Source organism: Triticum urartu, chromosome 2A, assembly GCF_056163025.1.
Source record: "Triticum urartu cultivar PI428250 chromosome 2A, HENAU_Tu73, whole genome shotgun sequence".
NCBI lineage: Eukaryota > Viridiplantae > Streptophyta > Magnoliopsida > Poales > Poaceae > Triticum > Triticum urartu.
The window spans coordinates 377,624,232-377,646,194 of record NC_141874.1 but is presented as its reverse complement, the minus strand read 5'-3'; the positions used below and the strand labels follow the sequence as shown (position 1 = coordinate 377,646,194).

General features: G+C 45.5%; 4 protein-coding genes across 13 annotated transcripts; 3 read left to right on the top strand and 1 right to left on the bottom strand.

Moving 5' to 3' along the window:
- The first annotated feature begins 455 nt into the window (after positions 1-455).
- On the top strand, positions 456-4,388 carry PEX13 (peroxin 13). The gene is made up of 5 exons (XM_048700668.2): positions 456-609; positions 1,626-1,862; positions 1,967-2,301; positions 3,680-3,772; positions 3,863-4,388. Exons 1-5 carry the CDS (start codon positions 603-605, stop codon positions 4,052-4,054), a joined length of 864 nt encoding a protein of 287 aa, XP_048556625.1. The 5' UTR covers positions 456-602; the 3' UTR covers positions 4,055-4,388.
- A 523-nt stretch (positions 4,389-4,911) lies between these two features.
- LOC125537363 (glycolate oxidase 5) lies at positions 4,912-8,881 on the top strand. Its single transcript, XM_048700667.2, has 10 exons — positions 4,912-5,184; positions 5,391-5,547; positions 5,975-6,099; positions 6,242-6,288; positions 6,397-6,474; positions 6,579-6,703; positions 6,855-6,921; positions 7,938-8,000; positions 8,115-8,390; positions 8,474-8,881. Exons 2-10 carry the CDS (start codon positions 5,411-5,413, stop codon positions 8,660-8,662), a joined length of 1,107 nt encoding a protein of 368 aa, XP_048556624.1. The 5' UTR covers positions 4,912-5,184; positions 5,391-5,410; the 3' UTR covers positions 8,663-8,881.
- Positions 8,768-15,388, bottom strand: LOC125537366 (protein TIFY 5-like). The gene is made up of 3 exons (XM_048700669.2): positions 15,254-15,388; positions 10,451-11,984; positions 8,768-9,448 (listed from the first exon to the last, which is right to left on the bottom strand). The coding sequence occupies exons 2-3, from the start codon at positions 10,643-10,645 to the stop codon at positions 9,134-9,136; spliced, it is 510 nt and encodes a 169-aa protein (XP_048556626.1). The 5' UTR covers positions 10,646-11,984; positions 15,254-15,388; the 3' UTR covers positions 8,768-9,133.
- On the top strand, positions 12,622-17,200 carry LOC125537367 (uncharacterized). 10 transcript variants are annotated; one of them, XM_048700673.2, is made up of 5 exons: positions 12,725-13,891; positions 14,313-14,434; positions 14,671-14,732; positions 15,894-15,968; positions 16,417-17,200. In XM_048700673.2, the coding sequence occupies exons 2-5, from the start codon at positions 14,379-14,381 to the stop codon at positions 16,617-16,619; spliced, it is 396 nt and encodes a 131-aa protein (XP_048556630.1). In that variant the 5' UTR covers positions 12,725-13,891; positions 14,313-14,378; the 3' UTR covers positions 16,620-17,200. The 10 variants fall into 10 exon arrangements, 3 of the variants coding, with proteins under 3 accessions (XP_048556630.1, XP_048556629.1, XP_048556627.1); XM_048700672.2 differs by having other exon boundaries at positions 12,726-13,891; positions 14,289-14,434; XR_015616489.1 differs by having other exon boundaries at positions 12,714-14,434; positions 15,152-15,998.
- Positions 17,201-21,963: the final 4,763 nt, after the last annotated feature.

Here is a 21,963-nt window from a genome sequence, read left to right as displayed (position 1 = left end):
CGCGCTGCTGACGTGAGGGGTCAATGTGCGCCAAGATTCACGTTTTCAGTCCAACAGGAGATGCTTCCCTTTTTTGGTTAAAGGAAAGAGATGCTCTGATTATACCTGGTCATGGTCAGCCCGACCCGGTCGACCCGACCCGACCTTATCCATGGGCCGGGCTCGGGCCTAAGTTTTGAGCCCGAAGCTCGGGCCGAACCGGGCCTGAGCCCGTCGATTTCGCCATTTAAGGAAGAGGCCTGGCCCGTGGCCCGACGGGCTTTTAGTATGATGGACTGGGCTCGAGCCCGATAGCCGGGCCAGGTCGGGCTCAGGCCTGGGTTTTTTGTATCGGGCTTTGGTTGGCCGGTCCGGCCCGAGGAATGGCCAGGTATAGCTCTGATTGATTCGGCAACGTGACCGAGACGAACCAGCCGAGAAGCAGGACTGCACGCGCTCGGATAGAGAAAGGAGCAACTCGGTCCAGTCCACTGCCTGCCTATTTTTATCCGCTGCAAAAATTGAGGGGACATATATAAAATCGGCTGCGGGCGACCGTGGGCCGGCTTGCATCGCACGACCCCCTTTGCCGGTGAAGAGAACAGAGTAGGCCTCGCACGCCAATGGCAGGTTCGTCCTTCCCCTCCCCCTCCCCCTCCAACCCTAGATAGATCCCCCAACAAACTCTCGATTCCTCGATTAATTTCTCCGATTCCACGCCAAGTCCACCCCGTAGCGGAGGATTCGGCCCGATTCGGGTGTTCTTGCTCAGTTCCGCTTGAGATTTCGGCCGCGAACTTTGGGGCGAGAGGTTGTTTAGGGATGTTTCACGCTGTTGGAGAAGAGATTTGAGGTGCTTCTGTACGAACTTGGAGCTTGCAACGCGATGGATCGTTGCCGGGTTGCTCCAGCTATCTTGACGTGGACGAAGGACGGTGGAACTGGCGTCAATTTTATCGATTTGGTAGGAATTGGCAGTGGCGGTTCGTGCGAAGATGTGGGCTTGAGAATTTTCGGCCGGTTAGTAGTTCGAGCTGTCCCCGGAGATGCCTTGATGTGCCAGTACCTGCTAATTTGTAGCTCTGAGCTTGGTTCTATGTTGATTGGCATGATTCAAGAGGGTTTGGTTAGCTCGAGAGAGCTCGTCGACCAGAGTTTTGCATACCCTGGGGCTCTTGATGTTCTACGATTGGTTAACGTCCGTGCCTGAGCCCGTATAGGCTTACTAATTTGTCAAAGTACACTGGTCATTTGAGGTGTAACGAAGTATCTAGTCCTTCCTGGGAGGCAGCATAAAATCGGGCATTTGATCATATACCTCTTGTTTTCTTGTTGCTAAACCCATTCCCTTTTATACGACAAAAATTGCTATTTGGCTAAACGAGATTCTTGGCTGAAAGATAGCTCACCTACTTGTGCATTTCCTGTTGGAGCCTTTCATTGATCTTCTATTTCTGCACTCCAGTTGTGTTGGCCATTCTTCAGTATTGTAGCTTGCTGCTAGCTCACTGCCAGTCACGTGCTTTTCATTATCCGATTATGGGGTTTTGTAATGCCTCTCAACTCAACTCACTGATGTTATGCCTCACATATTGATTTCTAAGTGGTTGAGATCAATTCTGATCTTCACTTGGTTAAATTTCCAGGTGCACCACCAAAACCGTGGGAACGTGCTGGGGCTGAGGGAACATCCGGTCCGTCGCCTTTCAAACCACCATCTGGTGGCAGCACTAGCGATGTCGTCGAAGCTTCTGGTACAGCTAAACCTGGAGAAACCATTGCTGCTACAGAGGGGAACATGTCTGCCAATGTAAATAACCCCATCTCGAGGCCTATGCCCCAACGTCCTTGGCAGCAAACAGGCTATGGAAATTCCTATGGAGGTAATCTACTGTACTGACCTAGAGCCCATTTGAAGCTTGTTTGCCTTTTGGGGATATCTTGTCAACAATGGTTGTCCTGAGGATGTTCATTTCCTCTTATACAGGAACAGGATATGGATCCAATATGTATAGTTCGGTTGGTGGATATGGCAGTACTTATGGTAGCGGCGGGCTCTATGGGAATAGCATGTACTCGAGCTATGGAGGCGGTGGCGGCCTCTATGGAGGTTCCGGGATGTATGGGGGAGGCATGTATAACAGTGGGATGGGAAGCTCTTATGGTGGTTATGGTATGGGTGGTATGGGCGGCATGGGTGGTATGGGCGGCATGGGTGGCATGGGCGGCATGGGTGGTATGGGTCCTTACGGCAATCCGGATCCAAATTCATTTGGCCCTCCCGCAGCACCACCGGGTTTCTGGGTGTCCTTCCTACGCGTGGTATAATACTTCTACTTTTTCACTGATCATGATTGTGTTCTGTTTCAATTGGTCCAGCCGTCCAGTGCACATTGAAGCATGCCATAATTTTCTGAATGTTCATTAATGCGAAATGTTTGGTTATAAACATTTTCTGCCTAAAGCAACCCAATCTTTGTTTACTGTTTCTTCATCCAGTTGTCCACTTTATTTTACTCTGAAGCTCAGGCTGTTGTGAGTTTCTATGTTGTGTCTATTTTGATATGTGTAGTTAAGTAGGTTTTAGTTAATGTACATTCTAGTGTGTCATCATGGTAATGTTAAACATTTGGCCATGCTTGTTCACATTTGTTTTTTGGAGTAGAGATCTTATCATCAAGTATATCAAAGTTTATAGATAGACATGTGTGAAGTTACATGTCATTCATACAACATATGAAGGCCCCGTATGATAGCTCAGAATTTTCTATGTATTATGAAAATACTACAGTTTTTTAGATTACCATGGTTTTAATTACTGTGAGCTGTTTGGCAACCACAAAAAACTGTAATATCAATACAACGGTATTCCGCAAACCATGGCATTTTCTCTGGATAAAACACCAACAACCCTGGACCTCCTTTTAAAAAACTGAGCATGCGAAAAGAACGAGCCCATCCTAAGCAGCCGTCGCCGCCCTGTTGTGTGTGGATGGTGTATTGGTCAGCGGCCATGGACAAATCAAAAAGGTTCCTCCTGCTGCTTCCTCCTATTTTCCCTGAAGTCGCGTCTGCCCAATCCGTGTTCCCTCCGTTACTATATCTTATATAGCGAAGGTGTGTGGGGGGATTTCGTTCCCCTTTTTCACTGTGCATGATGGACTGGCCTGGCCTGGATGACCAAGCCGTTCCCGTCAACCCGCAACTCCACCTCGCGTGGTGCACTGCCGGCATAGCTGTGTAGCCTTGTTGCAGAGCGTGGTTCTTGCTCCGTGTCAGTACGTTGTAAGTTCGATTGCTCCTCGATAAGTGTGACATCGAGCTTGTGCGTTGTTCGATTAGTCTGTGGTCGTACTAGTTTGTGCATGCCGGTGCTCTGTGAATGTCCGTTCATCAGCTTGCAACGTCTAGCTAGCTAACAACGCGAGCGTTTGCAACTGCTTCAAACGGCTAGCTAGTTAATTTTAGTTGATGCATATAAGGTCTTGCCAAACAGGTCTGCAGTTTTCTGAATACTCCAAAATACTTTGTTATGTCAAAACCGTGGTTTTTGTACCTACAGGTTAAATTGATGTATTTTTTCAATACTTTGCTATCAAACACAGCTGAATTATAATAGTTCCCCCATTACTTTGACGGTTTAACACATGCTTAATCTTTTGAATACAATTCTTCATAACTAATCCTGGATTTGCTACAGATGCATGGTGCCGTCAGTTTCTTTGGGCGAGTTGCATTTCTTGTTGAACAAAACACACAAGCCTTCTATTTATTCATTACAGCTATGTTGCAGGTACTGTTATTTTAAGTTTTCCTCGCTTGTATTGGGTTTGAATAGCATGCTTACAGCTGTACTTGCATTGTTTGTATCTGATTGCCACAGCTCTTTGATCGGTCTGGGATGCTTTACGGTGAGCTTGCGAGATTTGTCTTGCGCCTGCTCGGAGTCCGAACAAAGTCAAAGAAAGGCCGCGTTCAGGGCGCTGAGGCCCCTGCATTCGAGGGACCTGGCCAGCAGCTTTTTGAGGCACCAAAAGCTGCCAACAACTCATGGGACAATGTTTGGGGAAACTAAGACGACTTGCCCTTTTATGTGCCGTTGAACTTATAGAAACATACAGTTAGCCAAGGAAAGATTATGAAAGCATGCATGTGAGCAATCAATCAGAAAGCGAAGAAGAGTGCCCAGTCGGAGGAAATTATCTGTTGTAGTTAGCGAAAGAACACAAGGGCTGCTCTTTCTGATTTTCATGGCTTAATCTGCCGTGAGCCTAATGATGTCCAGTTTGCTTTGCTGGAGGATGCAGTGTTGTTTAAGTATTTCTGTTGTTTGTATCTATGTGGGGTAAATAATACTGTATCTGTTATCTTGAAAAGAATGAAGCGAAATGTATTGTGTTTTCTCCCTATTTCTTAGTTTGATTTTCAACTGAAGGTGTCATTGGAGATGGTAAATGAAGTGCAAACATTTCATCTTCTCAGCAAGTGTGTCACAGAAGTACAGACTTGAAGAAAAAAGTTTTGTCCAGCTGACTGAGGTACATGTATTATGTACAAGTCAAAGCAGCCAAAATGTTGAAACATTGACATGGGTTAGGCTCAAAAATAACTTTAATTGTTGGTCGCATGACCAGCATTCTCTATCTATATTTTGAATTAATAACTGATGAAGCTGGCTTTGAAGATTCTGGCGACTGTTGAGGATGATGATGATGATGATGGTGCAGATATCATTATTGTCTTGTCTCCAAGAAAGAAAGTAGCCCCAGGAAACATGCCTGAAGCACCCCTGATCGATCAATCAATGAGAATAAACTGGCACGGTGGCCTCGTCTGCAACGGATCCGAAACCGTAGGGAAGAGGAAGAGAAGAAATGACGAAAGCGGAGGGCATTTTCCGCGAGGGGATAAATGTGGCGAATTTGTAGGGAAGGGAGGGTTGCAAGTGGATGAGGAAGCAGTGTAGGAGAGCCGCCCTCTCTTCCCACCTCCAATTGCTCATCTCATCCATACAACCCCCTCATCTCTCTCTCTCTCTCTCTCAACTGCGCAATTATTCTCCGTTGTATTGTTTGTCCGCATGCACAGAAACCTTGAGGACTCGCCGCCTCATCTCTTATATTGCATCCATCCCCTTCCCCACCACAATCCTTAGTTCCTTCCTTCCTTCCCCTCAGCCTTGAGGGGACAGCCTCCTCATACAAGGTAAAAACCTAAGGAGTTTCAGAGTAATTTACCAGGTTTATGATGCTCCAGTTCTTGGACGCTGTTACTATGTTATTAGCACATATTCTTTCTTTATCTTGATCGTGTGATCTTCTTCACAAGGTGTTTCACCCACTTGCATCTAGTAATTTTCTTCTCTTCAGGTAACTAACTACGCCTCTTGTTGTTTGTATGGAGCGGTGCAGGTGGTGATTTGCACAGCAAAATGGAGATCACCAATGTCACAGAGTACCAGGCCATCGCCAAGCAGAAGCTTCCCAAGATGATCTACGACTACTACGCCTCCGGCGCCGAGGACGAGTGGACGCTCCAGGAGAACAGAGAGGCCTTTGCCAGGATCCTGTAAGCTGCCTGCCCAGCCCATCCTTGACGTTTTCTTCCCACGGTATCTCCGTGTCTGTTTTGTTTGTAGAAATGCGCTGTACCAACTGAATTTCGGGGTTTCGGAGTTTGATGTACTACCTTAGAGCGCATCTAATTCACCAGAGACGACAAACTATATGCAATAATTAAAGAGGACGATTCTGATGCTTTCGATATATAGCGTGTATGACGTTTCAAGTCAATCAGCTTGTCATGTAATTTTCCGCAAATCCATGCTATTTGTCTAATATTCTCCTACTAGTTTAGGAACAGCTATCAAGTTCCTATTCACGTAGTAGCATAATAGGTTGCTCAAGTAATTTCTCGATACATCCTTTCAGAGCTAGACTTACTAATCCTTAGTACTTCTGATTTACCCATCATTGTTTGCCTGTGTTTTGGGTAGGTTCCGCCCGCGCATTCTCATCGATGTATCCAAAATCGACATGACAACAACTATCCTGGGATTCAAGCTCTCAATGCCTATCATGATTTCCCCCACTGCCATGCAGAAGATGGCTCACCCAGATGGTATTGTCTCTCTGAAATGTCGTTTGATTGTGCTTATATATATACTCTGGGAGTATATAAGGTTGTAGGAATTTTGAAATGGTTCCTGCTTTGTCTGCTGCACATTGTTGACCTAACATTGGCATATCCATCCTACTCTCAGGAGAGTATGCGACTGCCCGCGCAGCATCAGCAGCAGGCACTATAATGGTATGTCCATTCAGTCCCTTGCAGCAGAATATCTACGGATATATGGAACAATCCTATGTGACCAAGTAGAATGAGGTGCTAAAGAAAGATGCTCTATTTTTCTTTCAGACATTGTCGTCCTGGGCTACTTCGAGTGTTGAGGAGGTTGCCTCAACCGGACCAGGAATCCGTTTCTTCCAACTCTATGTAAATACTATGTCCGTTGAACAAGTGCTACTTACAGAATCCTTGTCTCTCTCATTTTGTTACTCAGGGCTTGTGAATGATCATAGTTCATCTCAACTTTGTAGGTGTACAAAGACAGGAAGGTGGTCGAGCAGCTTGTGAGGAGAGCGGAAAAGGCTGGATTCAAGGCGATAGCGCTCACCGTGGACACCCCGCGACTTGGCCGCAGGGAAGCTGATATCAAGAACAGGTACCCACCCCTCATATTCTCCATAGAATCATATATGATGGTGCAATAAATAATATCGACAGGCAATGTGGTGAACATGACAATGATACACTGAAGCAACATAAAGCACATCTGTCAGGATTTATACTAAGCAACCTGCTTATGGCTGCAGATTTGTTTTGCCACCAAATTTGACACTCAAGAACTTTGAAGGTTTGGACCTTGGCAAAATGGACCAGGTGCATAATCTATACCTATATTATTATACCTACTATTAAAGGAAATAGGTATTCTTCGTTTGGTTTGGTCCTTTTTGTTTGGCTTACACATTAAGCGATTTAGGCCAGGTACTTGTACGTTGATGGGCCTTTTATGGGCTTTTATAGAAACCATGAAAAATAATTAGGTCAAAATAAATCAACATTGTGGAAATTAAACACATGACCTCCTTAGTCCTTTTCGTTTGGCTTACACATTAAGCGATTTGGGCCAGGTACTTGTACGTTGATGAGCCTTTTATGGGCTTTTATAGAAACCATGAAAAATAATTAGGTCAAAATAAATTAACATTGTGGAAATTAAACACATGACCTCCTGTCTAGCTCTTCGATGTAACAACCAACAACCTATGTGCCTTTCACATTTACTAATCCCAACTCGCTCTAAATATACGAGTGGCAGTCATCATATTTAGGGCGAGCTAATTAAGCAAATGAGCTAATAAAGGAAGGATTGTGAGCTTGAATGGAATATTTAAACGGATGTGGCTAATTAAAAAAAGGATTATGGATAAACCGGTGGAATAACTAAAAGAAAGATTGTGATCTTAATAAATAAATTTTCAATGAAGAATTTGAGGTAAAAAGGTAGGATAATTAAAAGAAAGATCTGTAGGCTTAAATGTGTTGTGGCTACTAAATTAGAAAAAGGAAGGATCTAATTTCCGATTAAAACGGATGAAGACGTCATGGTAATTAATGAAAAGATTATACTTATATACCATTAAAAATGATTATACTTAAATGAAATTAGTGGGAGATTATGCCCGACAAAAAAAATATGAACACGACTATTTTTTTATGTTCATTTTGTAGAAAGTCATAGTAAACCCGATGTTGTGAGACATTATACTTGCACAAAATATTAATTTTTCCCGTTGCAACGCACGGGCATATGTGCTAGTTCATCTTACAGAAGACAATGCAAACTCTGCATGTCGCTCTGAATTCTCATGGGATCTCTGTGTTCCAAGCAGGCTAACGATTCAGGACTAGCTTCATATGTCGCCGGTCAAATCGACCGCACACTGAGCTGGAAGGTAAACCAAGAAGAAGAAAAAGTCTTACTTGAACTTGACAACTAACTCTATTCGTGTATGAAATTTGTTCTAGTTACCGTGGCTCTGAACTGAAGATGTGGCCTTGTCGTGCAGGATGTGAAGTGGCTGCAGTCCATCACCACGATGCCGATCCTGGTGAAAGGAGTGATCACCGCAGAGGACAGCAGGCTCGCCGTGGAGAACGGCGCGGCCGGAATCATCGTGTCCAACCACGGCGCCCGGCAGCTGGACTACGTCCCGGCGACCATCAGCGCCCTGGAAGAGGTCGTGAAGGGTGCTGGCGGGCAGATCCCCGTCTTCCTGGACGGCGGTGTGCGCCGCGGCACCGACGTCTTCAAGGCGCTCGCTCTCGGCGCCGCCGGTGTCTTCGTAAGTGCAGTGCATGCCTTTGTCCTGGGCTAGCTAACTAGCGAATTCAGCAAGTCATGATATTAGGTGTGCATGGCGTGCAGATCGGAAGGCCGGTGGTGTTCTCGCTGGCGGTGGCCGGGGAGGCCGGGGTGAGCAACGTGCTCAAGATGCTGCGCGACGAGTTCGAGCTGACCATGGCGCTCAGCGGCTGCAACTCGCTGGCCGACATCACCCGCAACCACGTCGTCACCGAGGCCGACAAATTCGGCGTCATGCCGTCCCGCTTGTAACTTGGAACCAAATCAAGTCGCCGCACGTCGCCGGCGGCCGTATATCGATCCAAGGCTTACGTACGTAACTGCATGGATGCATGATATGCTACGTAGTGTAATTAATTTTGGACGGGATGTGTGTGTGTGTGTGTGTGTGTGTGTGTGTGTTTCCAACTTCCAAAGTGCTGTGATATGGCATGGATCGATCAGACATGATAAATGAATTAAATAGGTACATTATTCCTCGCAAAAGAAAAATTGAATTAAGTACATTACGTGCAAGGTGAGTTTGCAATTATCCAACGAACAAGTTACTCTACCGGCCGCCAACAGGTTGATCTCCAAGAAACTAACTAGTTTAACACTCGAACAAACGAAAACTTCATTTGAACACTCCAATCTCATGCTTGAAAATACAAGTCTCAAGAACAAAAATAACCATATGCTAGCAAGCACTGTACGTATGTGTCTTTAACCACCGGACTAGGACTAGGAGGGCATCGCTCGCCGGCCGCCGGCGTACGGCGAACCCATGGCGGCGACCCTTGTCTTCCGCTTCTGCAGAAACTGCTGCAACGACCGCCTCATCGACAGCCCCGCGGCGGCCGCTTGGCTGGTGACCGGCGCAGCAGCCCCTGCTCCCTGACGAAGCGGGCGTGAAGCCAACAATGGAGCCCAACGTTGCGGCGCCGGCTGGCTTGGATTCTGATGCGCTCCGCACTGTGCCACTGCAGTGCCGCCGCCGCTGCTGTCCTGCTGCTCGGTTAGAATTTGTTGGCTCGCCATGGTTATGATTTCCCTTGCCTGCGATTAATCAATCAACAAATGAACTTTGCCACAGCCACTTCTGCGCACACATTTCAAACAAGAAATATGACTAGAAAATTTCAAACAAATTTCTGTTCATAATCATTTTGATTTTTGGTGCGATCGAGCACGTGTTTAATTCTGGTTGTCTATTTTGTATGGAGGCTTGCCCCTTTTCTGACTAATTGCTTAATTAAGTCAGACCAAGAGATGCTGTCAAAAAAAAAACAAGTCTGACTAAGAGACGATTGCGTTTGGGGAGTTGAACGTGCTTGTCAATTGCACATCCACTACTCCACCAAGACTAAATGTGGCTGCGTCTTAGTTTTGCCTGTCTCCTGGATGTGGTACATCACGTGTCGAAATAAGCACAAGAATTTTGACCCAAACTTAAGTCATTAAATATTACTAGTACTATTCTGAAAATTCAACCGTATCGTACCGGATTTTCCGTCCAGCTCATCCACGTGCTGAAATAAACACGTGCATAATGCATATATTGTTACCATGTTTTTTTCCTCACAAAGAACTTTGATCTATTATAATAATTAGCCAGAAGTGATGTGGTGGTAGACGCCCAAGTTTGATCTTTGGATTTGATTTGGGTGTCTCACCTGGGGCATCTTCATCTTCTAGGTTCACACACGTCGTGTCATGCGTGCATAGCAGGATAGAAGATTGTGAGAATCACAACCTAAAGACTGGCTTAAAGAAGAAGCGCTCCCTTGTTAATTTGCTATTGGTTCTATTTGTTGGCATCGTTTACATTAAACTGCAAAAACAACTCGTGGTGAAGGATCCATTCGATCCATCATGCATACTCCCACATTGTTTTGCCTTTTAATCACTTCCAAGATTGAGCTAAGCACATGCATGATCGTCAGTGATGACCAACCTAGTCCAGACGAGCATGATTAAGTACTTAGGGTTGAAACATACAGATACATGGAGGGATGGAGCAAATTAAAATGATGCTAAGGAGCGGGGCAGTTAGCTTACCTGGAGCTCGGTGACGTCGACGGCGCACACCCGGCCATCGTAGAATATGGTCATGCTCCTCCTCGCCGCGCCGCCGCTGCTGCTCCCGGTCCGAAGCCGCAGGCTCAGTTCGACCTCCGCTCCCCCGTCGTCGACGCTTCCCCCATCTCGCCACCCCTCCGCGGTGTCCCGCGCGCTGCTACTCGCCGCCGCCATTAATGTGTATATTCAAGTAGTACCAGGTCTATCGATCTTTCCTCCTCAAGTTCTTGGAAGAAGGAAGGCCGGCCCGTCAATACACACACACACACACCTCTCAATCTCTCTCTGCCCCGCTTGTTTATGAAACGTTGTGCGCGCACGACGGCAACGGGGCGGTTCGGTCTCTTCTTTCCTTTTGCCGCGCAGCGCACGTGAAGAATGCGTGCGTGCGAGGGAGAGGAGAAGCGGCGCCGGCTGTCCTGTGTACTCCTGTACTCTGTTTTCTTTACTTTTCTTTCACGGGAACCTTCTCCGCTTGGTTTTCTTGCCATCTTTTTCCCTTTTCGTTTGCCATAGCTAGCTGGCTTAATTTTTGTGCGCATGATTTGTGCAAACCACGTACTACTACTAATGAAAACGAGATCGATCATTGCTTTGACATGTCTGTTCCGGCTCTCTTCCACCTCTTTGTCGGCACGTGCTCTTTTCCTATGCATCCAGGAGTTCAGTGGGCCCACGTGCTACCAGATTTACACTATTCTATTCAGCAGTTTGACTATTTTTCCTTGAGGGATTGAATTAACTAAATTATTATAGCACATCACTTTGCTTAAAATCACAGCACCAAACTTTTTTTCTTTTCCAAAACACGAGGCAAAAACTTTGCCCATCTCATAACAAGGTTGTTGCCTAGTTAATTACGAAAAATCAAACGAAACCCAATACAAAGCCCATCCAAACAATGCCACATGCCACACCCACTCTCGCCGACAGCTCGCCGAACATCCAGGCCCGGTCCTAAGATTTCGAGGGCCCGGGGCAAGATAACAAAAAGGGGCCCTAAACCCACATATATTTTTTCTATTTCAAATGAAAATGAATACTTATTACACTAGAATTTATGTTGCCTTATCTATTCAGAAAAACCAGGGCCATAATCATTCACATAAAATTTGGCCGGTCTTGCCAATCAATACCTATGTTTTTCCCTTCGGTGCCAACTCAAAATTTTATCATCCTATAATTTTTCGCTAGGTTGTTATTCAGCAATAACTAACTAAAGCTAATTCCTTGAAATCCCTAGCAGAGGTACTTTCTTTATTTGCGGGGAATTAGTACATGTACTTTCCTGGGACTCAATAAACTCATTTGCATGTTCTCTTTTTTCACGTTGTTAGATGATATTATCCAAATAAAATCTACAATACAAGAAATTAAGAACACTACTAATTAAATAATATATAAATGCTAAGAAAGAGTCATGGAGCGATGTACCTGGATGGCTAAAAAATTCAAAATTGCAAGCTTTTGCTTCTGCTTACGAATCACGAAGAGAAATCCGAGTTTCCATTTTCTATTCCCAAACAATACAAGAAATTAGAGTGTGAGAGAGATATGTACAAGAATTAACTTCACGAACCGAACAATCTGACAGGACTAAAAACAGAGGATTTTCGTTGAAGAGGAGGTTAATGGAATCTCCGAAAATCACAAGTAGACAACGCAGGCGACCTTGGTATTAGCATGGCTGTTTCATTCCAGAGAAGAAGTAGAAAGATGAGAAGACCACGCGCGTGCGGCAAGGCCGGAATTAATCTATCTGTTATAGTTGTTTCTCTTTTTGAGAATCAGTCAATCTGTTACTTGGGAAAGAATTCTTTCCTAAAAATCACACATGCAAAAAATCACTCGATCTGTAAAATGGGAAATAATTGATCACCTTTTTAAGAACCAGTCAATCTGTTAACATGGGAAAAAATTCTTTCCTAAAAATCACAATTACTTTCTAAGTATCACAACGTAAGAAAACTAAGTCATTAGCCATCGGGGGCCCGGGACGGCCGCCCCTCCTGCCCCACCCCATTAGTCATTAGCCATCTCTATTTTTAATGGAGGAGTTCATATGTTGTTCCTTCGTTCGTTCGCTCGCTCCCCCTCCCATCTCGATCTCCCCATCCACCGATCCACCCCTCCCACCGATTTTTATTGCTACTGATTTTTTAGATTGCTCTCGGTTTTTTTACAATGAAATGAACCGGCAGCCATCCATGTATTCCATATATATATATATGAAGTAAATCAGCAGTCAATCAACCAACGAAGTAAATCGGCAGCCATTCAACCAATCAGCCATATATCCATATATAACATGTATTCCATATATAACACAAATCATATCACAATTTAGGATTAAGCGGTAGTGTTTCCATGTAGAGCCGAAATCTTCCACATTTAGCCAAAAAAACATAGGAGGGCCAGGCGAGCCAGAGTTTGCCATCGGAGCAAAAATCAAAGGAGGAAAAAAACAAACGTGGCCTCCCTTTCCTCCGCAATCGGATCCCTGCCAGCATGGCCATGCCGCCGCCGCCTGCAGAGTCCGCCCGGATGGAGGAAGCGCTTGGGGCGAGGGAGAGGTCTAGGCGTCGTCCCGGTGCTCGTCTCCCTCTGGTGTCCGGTGTTGTCTGCTGGCTGCTGCTGCTGTGTGCGCGGGAGATTGGGAGGAGGCTTCAGATGGGATGGAAGAATTTTATACTGATTAACTATCTTCTGTGGGAAGCTTCAGCTGTTGATTTCAGCAGAAGATGTGTGGTGTGCTGCTGCTATTTCGGCGACAACGCTAACACAGAGATTGGTACTTTGGTGTGTTCCTTGGATGGACGACCGGTCAAGGTCAGATGATCAATTCACTTCTTGGCTGCCGCTGCCAAGTTTACTATTATGAATCTAATCCCTCCTATTATTCTCTTGTTGTTACAAATCTGCTCACTTCACAATGTTTTGGCGTGACATGCTTTGGGCGGCTTGCTTTCACACATGGAACAAACTGATTATATTTATTTTCAGGTACAAAGATTATTTGCAGGAGTACAAAGAGAAATATAAAGTCTACCCTTACTTGAATAGTCAGATAGATAAAACACAGTATTGTTACACTGAATTTTCCTTTTAAAGTTCCCCTTTGTATTCTGTTTATTTCTTAAGTCCATGTCATGTTATCTCCTATAATTGGCCTGCTTGTTACGCAATTTTGAAGCTAAAGGTTCATGCGGATTTCAATGTTGCTAAAGAAAGATACAACGATCGGTGCTACATTGTTGAAAGACTCAAAGACATGTATCATGAGTCAGACACAGTAATTAAGTTTTCTACATGCCTTTTCCTTACTAACTAAACCTGAGTACATGATTATTTTCAGTTTTCTCAGAGGAGCGGTAGCGAAGGGAACACACAACAGTTGTTGTCATATGCACCACGGGCACGGTGGGTGGTAGATTACGCGGACACTGGGCGTCGTCTTGCTTCTTTTGTTCTGCTTATTAATTAATTCTCTATCTATTTATGATGATGCAATTTTGGGTTGTGTGTGTGCTGCTGCTGCTTACACATAACAAATAATATTGATATGAATTTTTCTTCTTCAGTTGCTAATGCACTGATATGTTATTGTTCATGCACATGTACTTTAGCACCCACATTTCCATGTCTCCTTCAATTTGTTGCAGATTTCTTCCAAGTATAGTGAGCTACTTTATTAATGTGAACTTTTACTTCTTGCAGTTGCTAATGTATTGATATTTTTTTGTTCATGCTCATGTGTTGTAGCTCCCACATCTTTCTCTGTCTCCTTCAATTTGTTGTTCATGCTCATGTGATGTAGACTACACACGGCATGCCGGTGCAGGAGGTGGCGTTGCGATGTGTTGGATCTGATCTTTTTTCTCCTGCTATACGGTTGCTTTGAGTGGTGATGCCAGGAATGAGGAGCGGACACCTACGTCATGTGTCACCAGTGGAGGAAGGAAGGCAAGAAGAAGCTCTCCAACACCAACTTCACATTGTTCCGTAGTTTGATTCGTTATATTTTCCCCGAGTTCCATGTTCCCCCCTTTTCCATTCCATGCATGCGTTGTGTTGTGTGTGGTAAAGTAATTTCAAGAAGAATCATCGTGCGCAATTATTTACGTGTGTTGCTATATTTGCCGGTGAATTTGCAGGACATTTAAATGCATTAGTTAACTAGGGCGTTTGTGTTGATCTAGGACATCTGGACGTAGCTGTTCTACTCCTTATTTAGCCAGAAGAATTCCTAGCTGGGACGAAGGTGAGCCATCTTAAGTCTAGCTTTTGCATGTTCTCCAATTGTTGGAGCTTCCCAAATTGTAGACTCTCTATTGCCTTGCAGTTTGTACTCCACTACCGCTTACTTATATGAATATTTCACTTTAAAGTTCTCACTAAGTTGGTATGCTAGACACGCAAAAGTGGCCCCTTTCAAATTGTCATAAACTATTTGATTAGTGCATAATTAATTGCAAGTGAATTATATAATAATCCATTTTATGTACTTACAAGTTCAAACAATAACCCCAATTTGTCATGTAGTAAATTAGTTGTACTATATGTACTTCATTTCTTATATGTAGCTAGCTTGCTAGGTTTAAATAAGGACAACGTTTTGTTAATTTTCTTGAGCTTTGAAACCCTAGATTTATTTGATGGAGTATCTTGCAAATAAGTTAGGATTGGGAGGCAAATATAGAAGATCAAGAAGAATTTGACCCAAAAGAGCCAGCAATATAGAAGACCAGGGAGGGGGGGGGGGTCATGAAAAGAGGTCCTCACCTTGGGTGTCGTCCCTCCTACCCACATCCGGACAGAGAGCGGTGAACCCTGCTGCATCGACCAGTCGGATCCGACTGATTCCATGTCAGACTAGCGGATGCATTGGCTTGGTGTCAATGCGGTGGTGCGAGAGATTGTCGGGCAGATAAAGGGGCCGGCAACACCGTGGCAGGAGAGGAGGATGCAGGTGACGTTGTCGAGGGACTTGTGGAGAAAGGGGACACGATAGACGACAGGGATAGGAGATGCTAGCCGACGCCATGGAGGGAAGAGGAGGATGAGGTGGACGGGCTCCTGTAGTGGTGTGGAGAGGAGGAGCATCGATGCCGTGGCGGGGAGAGGAGGGGCCGGCCGCGGCGGGGAGAGGAGTAACTGGCGCACGCCGTGCAGGGGTGAAACGATTACGTGGACTGAAGGGGAGGCACGATGATGGATATGGCTGTGAGTGGAGACAGTGAGAGGACTACCCTGACCTTTGGCCGCTGTGCGGTGAGGATAAGGTTGTGTAGGTAAAAAAATAGTTTTTCTTGCAAATAAATACACTTGTTTCAGTCTTAGTTTCATTTTTATATTTAAACATTCAAAATCATTAGTATCAATGTGTTTCTAATAACTTTTCTTGCTCAATCCATGATGTTAGATTCAACACGAGATCTAAAGTTCCGCCTGAAGCCAAACATTCAGTTGTTGACAACATTGTTTGATAGTTGTCCAGGTAGACAATAACATCTCATCGTGCGACCTGGCAAGTAACGTCTCTTGTCATTGTTGTCATGGTTTACGGTTTTTAATTGCTACCGCTTGTAAATTTATCTTCCATATGCAAATTAGACCCTATCCATGGTTCGATATATCTTGTACATCATCGAAAAACATGCACGCATGTATATATTTTAGACCCTATCCATACATCAGCCAAAGGTTAAAACTCCAAGGAATTTAGTGATTACAATGATTTGTGAGGGAATTCAACGACACACTTCCAATTAGCGCAACCTGACTAGAATTCCAATATATCTAGATGTCAACGTGTATTTTCGGCTGGTATTCCAATGATCATAGATGGGTAAATTTATATACTTCACTATCATAACATTAAAGATACAAGCATTTATTTTCTGTTATCACTATATTTAATATAATATTAATTTAGGAAATTGCAGGGATGTGTCTGCCTCCAGCAAAACGTGACAATGGTTCCAGCAAAATGCCATGCTGGTTGCAGCGTTACATTGATCTTGCAGCAAACATGGGCTCCCGTTCCAGCAAAACAAAACGCCGGTTCCAGCAAATCGTAACGCCAATTGCAACATTGTCGTGGCGTCCCCGCCGTTCTCCACCGTCGCACCACCGCGGCTCGTGGTAGCTCTTCCGAATGCTGGTTGTGGTTCCAGCACTTTGTGCGGTCGGTTGCAACATTAATTGGCTCGCTGTCCGTCGTTCAACTCCAGCGACGCGTCGCTCGTCGCGCCATGGCCATGTGTCGTTGCAGCTCCACCCCACCCCTTACGAAGCTCTGGGTGGTTGCAGATTTCGTCGGCTGTGGTTTGCATGCCGCGTGGAGGGAGGAGGTGTGGATCTCGCCGGCGCGCGCTCCGTCTCGTATCTCCGTCCACCTCTGGTATCAGCTCGCCGGCGCATAGTCGAGGGGAGCCGCGGGGCGCGCTCGGACGACTGGGGAGCAGATGGGGAGCAAGAGAGCGGAAGAGGAAGGCAACCATAGCGAAGGGATAAGGTGGGGTCACGGTCTGTTCTGGCCACATGATGACTCCCGATCGAACGTCCCGCGCACGACCGGCCCAATGTTCGGCCGACGCGCCGGCTATAAATGTTTTTAATTGTATACTCTCGTGGAATGGCAAAGAATTGGTGCATCTGATTTGTACGGTGAGTATTCACTGTTGCACATCTTAAGACCTTCAACATCAATAATATTCTTGTTAACTACATATATTTCTTGTGCAGGATGATTATGAGTTGATCAAGTAGTTTTTATTATACTTGCTCAAATATTGTGCGAATGAATCTAAAGACAATATTCCTAGATATTGTGCGAGAACAACTTAGGGCATCAAGTAGTGCTTAATTCGTAACAGATTCTTAGTTGGATCATCACTCTCTATGTATACAAAGTCAAATTACCTTTTTATCAACTTATATTGCAAGTAAAGTGGATTTCAATTTTTACCCGATTGTTACTGCTATCTTTTCTATACAAGTGAAATTTAGCATGATTTATGTTATATATATAACTCAAACAAAATATTTTAAAAGCCCGTGGCAACGCACGGGTATTCTACTAGTCACATCAGCACACAAGCCAAACTCACACAAATCAACGGTAACCTGTTTCACCGAGTTAGTCATAATCCCACCACATTGCCGAAGAGAAGAAGCCGTGACTGCTACTAGAGTAGCAGACCCGGAACACTCCCACAGCTGTGAAGATGCATGCACTCCATAGGACATGTGCCCAACGCAATGCAACTCACGACACTCCGACCACCAACATCAAGAGCAACTTCACTGCTCACGCATCACTCGAACTGCTCGAACTCTCGAGGCCTCTGCCCCTACTTTCATCTGCGATCCATTGGCAGCCCCTTCCTCTCTTGCCCTCACCTGCGGACGAAGCCCCTAACCGCATCCTGCCGCCGAGTCATGAGGCCACCGGATCCAGCCCCAACGGACAGACCAATAACCCCACCACCACTGACGCCGCCCGGGCTTTGCCCAACGATGCTCTCCATCGGTGGTGAGGGGAGAGGAGGAGACGGGGAAGAGGCCCTGTGATGGATTATGGATGGGCTTAGACCCATATAAAACAATAATCCATGGTTAATCTCTAAGGCCCATGCATGTGTACGACAAGTGGTGGGAAGTTCAGTACCATATTGCTACAATAAGCAGAGTGACATCTCTTTATAAGGGCTGCTCCATCACTTGCTATTGGGAGCTTGTGAATAGGAGTTGTACACGCGCGCTCCTCCTCCTCCGTCGCCCGCCTCGCCACGCCTTGCCTCGCCTCGTCACGACGCGTGCGCGCGCCGCGGGTTGTGGGAATGAGCCGAGATGAAGCTTATTTTTGCCAGTCAGGAATGGCTAATTAATCTCGGATTAATTAACGAGTCGCTTACAAAAGTGCCACTGTCCGAGACGTTGGACCGTGGGCTGTTCGCGAACTCGATCGTGAGCCTGAGCCCAGGCCCATCTACCCGGTGACCTATATAAGAAGGCGCCCTAGACCTCATCTACTGTTCCTCTCTCCGTGCTGCTTCCGATGATCCCATCCCGACAACTGCGTGCATGGTTGGTCGGGAGAGCAGGTGCCTCCGGAACCCTGTCGTTCGAGATCCTGCCCGGAAGAACGGCAATAAGTTTTTTGGGGAGTGTCTCGACGCGACTGCTCCCGATCCATCCGCCTCTGCTTCCACTACTTCCCCTGCATCGACTCCATGGCTGAGGACGAAGCCGCAAAGAAGAAGGCCTCGGCCGATGCCGAGGCTGCCGCCGCCGCATTGGCCTGGCCAACCGGAGGGTATGACTCGTTCATCCCCTATTTGCTTGTTCATGTCCTGGCCGTATATATGCCGTTCATAGATGTTTTGGTTCTATGTACTGTAGGCACTCACATGCTTAGGTATCGGTATGAGATGCATACTATATTTGCCATGCTTACTGTTTACTCATGGATTAGATTAGTCGAAAAAGTGCTAATATTTCCAACAATCCAAAAACCTTATTTTAGGCACTTTTTGACTCATGACTTTACCGCTACTCTGAAACAGGAAAAGTTTACCGGAACGCATTTTAAGCGTTGGCAGACGAGGACCACCTTGTGGCTCACAACAATGAACGTGTTCTGGGTTGGTGGTGTGTCTCCCACGGTAATGATTGCTCCTGACAGGAGAATGCATTTAGGGAGGCAACCACCATCTTTGTGGGAGTTGTTCTTACTATGATCGCAGACAAGCTTGTGGACGCATATCTCCGTATGTGCATTTCCAAGAATTTGTGGGATGCGCTCGAAGCTAAGTTCGGCGCAACCGATGCTGGAAGCGAGTTGTATGCTATGGAGCAGTTCCATGGTTACAAAATAGTTGATAATCGTTCTATATTGGACCAGGCCCATGAGATACAATGCATCACTAAGGAGTTAGAGCTCCTGAAGTGTGAGTTACCAGACAAGTTTGTCGCGGGTTGCATTATTGCAAAACACCCTCCTGGATGGAGGAACTTTGCTACTTCTCTTAAGCACTTGAGACGTGAATTCTCTGTTGAGGATGTCATCGGTCATCTAAGTGTTGAGAAGAACTCGAGAGCAAAGGACTCACATGTGAAAGGGGCAAAGGGTTCTTCTAGCGCCAATGTGGTGCAGAAGAACTTCCACAAGTTCAAGTGAAAGAACTTTGTCCAGCAGAATACTACCTTCAAGAAGAAGGGTAAGAAGAAAGACAAAAAGCGCGATGGTTGCTTTACTTGTGGTTCAGAGGAACATTGGGCAAACAAGTGCCCAAACAAGTACAAGAAGCCAGGACAGGACGCAAAGTCTGTCAATGTCACTCTGAGAAACAATGATGGGGCATCTGGGTATGGTAATCTGTTTACCGTACTTTCAGTTTGTCAGTCCACCGATTGGTGGGTTGACACTGGGGCCAATATTCATGTGTGTGCTGATGTGTCTTTGTTTTCTTCTTACCAGGTCACACGAGATTGTTTCGTCCTGATGGGGAACGGCCCACATGCTTCTGTTCATGGTGTTGGCATGGTAGGTCTGAAGTTTACTTCGGGAAAGATCGTGCAACATGTCCCCGCCATCAAGAAGAATCTCGTTAGTGGCTCCCTTCTATGTAAAGAAGGGTTTAAGTTAGTATTTGAGTCTAGCAAAGTAGTTGTATCTCGGTATGGACTATTTATTGGAAAGGGATATGAGTGTGGTGGTTTGTTCCGCCTTTCCCTGGAGGATTTCTGTAATAAAGTCATGAACCAAATTCATTCTAATGTGAACGAATGTGAGGTTTGACATTCATGTCTTTGTCACATAAATTTCGGTTGTATGATGCGATTAGCTAAGATGGATCTAATTCAGAGTTTCACTTTAGCCAAAGGCTCTAAGTGCCATGCGTGTGTGCAAGCAAAGCAACCTCATAAGCCTCACAAGCCTGCGAAGGAGAGACACTTAGCACCACTAGAGCTCATACATTCAAATCTCTGTGAGATAAATGGTGTGTTGACTAAAGGTGGAAAGAAATACTTCATGACTTTGATTGATGATTCCACTAGATTCTGTTATGTGTATTTGTTAAATACAAAGGATGAGGCTCTACACTACTTTAAAATCTATGAAGTTGAGAACCAACTTGAGAAGAAAATAAAACGAGTCTGGCCTGATCGTGGAGGAGAGTACTTTTCTAGCGAGTTCGATTTATTCTGTGCGTAACATGGTATTATTCATGAGAGGACGTCTCCCTATTCACCCTAGTCAAATGGGTTTGCCGAACGGAAAAACCTACTCTAACAGATTTGGTTAACGCCATGTTAGATACTTCAGATTTATCCAAGGCATGGTGGGGGGAGGCTGTATTGACATCATGTCATGTACTGAACAAAGTCCCCGCGAATGATAATGAGACTACTCCCTATGAGCAATGGGAAAAGGAAAGAACTACACTCTCTTACTTGCACAGTTGGGGTGTTTGGCGAAAGTCAATGTGCCGATCCCCAAAAATGTAAGCTTGGACCAAAGACCGTGGACTGCGTTAATTTGGGCTATGCTAAGAATAGCATTGGCTATAGATTTCTAGTAGTAAAATCTGAGGTACCTGACCAGAAGGTCAGTACAATTATAGAGTCTAAGGATGCTACATTCTTTGAGGATATTTTCTGATGCGGAGCATCCCAAGGCCATCCCCATGGATCTACCTACATCTCCCACGACACCACTTGGACCAATGATAAGAGCCCGTGCGAGAGCCATGGAGAACGAGGTTAACTCTCTCCTTGTTGAACTTCCCTTTGACCCACTTGAGACATGGCTACTACCTCAAACGGAGATGCTTTGTGTGCTTAGGTACCATGTAAGCAACCAAGGAGAAGTTACGATGCAAGATGGACATCAAGAGCTTGAAGAACATCTTCCCAGCGTAGAAATACCGGTACAACCGCCCAACTACCGGTCGACCGGTACAACCGCCCAACTACCGGCCATCCTTCTGTAATCGAGCGGTGCAAGGCTGGTACAACCCCGGTTTATACTGGTAACAGCCAAAAGACCGGTACTACCGCCCCAAGCACTGGTACAACTGCGGAGCACCTTCGGAAACACCTACAGGAACCAGTATCTGAGCTCCCAGCAGAACTACCGCCCTCATGACCGGTACTACCGGCCTGCCTATGCGCAGTGAAAGGGTCAACGACCCGTGTAACCACCAGCTTACCCCTTGGACTATAAGTACTCATCCCCTAGCTCCGAATTAGGGTTAGCGTTGTGATAGCTCATATTAGAGATAGAGCCTCTCCCATCCACATTGGATCTACTCCACGAGAGAGACCGCGGCCCCTCTACGGATAAGATCCCCTTGGATTCAAGACTCCCTTTTGGGTGGCTGAAAGGATCGATATAGTTGACTAGAGAGGGGGGGGGGGTGAATAGGCAACTAACAATTTTAACTTTTCTTTACCAAATTAAGCTTTGTATCAAAGTAGGTTGT

What these genes read in the sequence shown, in the direction of transcription:
- PEX13 (XM_048700668.2), top strand. An exon ending in CTATGGAAATTCCTATGGAG is followed by an intron (nt 1,863 to 1,966) that starts GTAATCTACTGT and finishes CCTCTTATACAG; the next exon opens with GAACAGGATATGGATCCAAT. An exon ending in GGGTGTCCTTCCTACGCGTG is followed by an intron (nt 2,302 to 3,679) that starts GTATAATACTTC and finishes GATTTGCTACAG; the next exon opens with ATGCATGGTGCCGTCAGTTT.
- LOC125537363 (XM_048700667.2), top strand. Translation starts at nt 5,411, where the DNA reads ATGGAGATCACCAATGTCACAGAGTACCAGGCCATCGCCAAGCAGAAG. An exon ending in CAGCAGCAGGCACTATAATG is followed by an intron (nt 6,289 to 6,396) that starts GTATGTCCATTC and finishes TTTTTCTTTCAG; the next exon opens with ACATTGTCGTCCTGGGCTAC. An exon ending in TCGGCGCCGCCGGTGTCTTC is followed by an intron (nt 8,391 to 8,473) that starts GTAAGTGCAGTG and finishes CATGGCGTGCAG; the next exon opens with ATCGGAAGGCCGGTGGTGTT.
- LOC125537366 (XM_048700669.2), bottom strand. Translation starts at nt 10,645, where the DNA reads ATGGCGGCGGCGAGTAGCAGCGCGCGGGACACCGCGGAGGGGTGGCGA. An exon ending in TCGACGTCACCGAGCTCCAG is followed by an intron (nt 9,449 to 10,450) that starts GTAAGCTAACTG and finishes GATTAATCGCAG; the next exon opens with GCAAGGGAAATCATAACCAT.
- LOC125537367 (XM_048700673.2), top strand. Translation starts at nt 14,379, where the DNA reads ATGCCAGGAATGAGGAGCGGACACCTACGTCATGTGTCACCAGTGGAG. An exon ending in TCACCAGTGGAGGAAGGAAG is followed by an intron (nt 14,435 to 14,670) that starts GCAAGAAGAAGC and finishes GTGTTGATCTAG; the next exon opens with GACATCTGGACGTAGCTGTT. An exon ending in AATTCCTAGCTGGGACGAAG is followed by an intron (nt 14,733 to 15,893) that starts GTGAGCCATCTT and finishes CCATGATGTTAG; the next exon opens with ATTCAACACGAGATCTAAAG.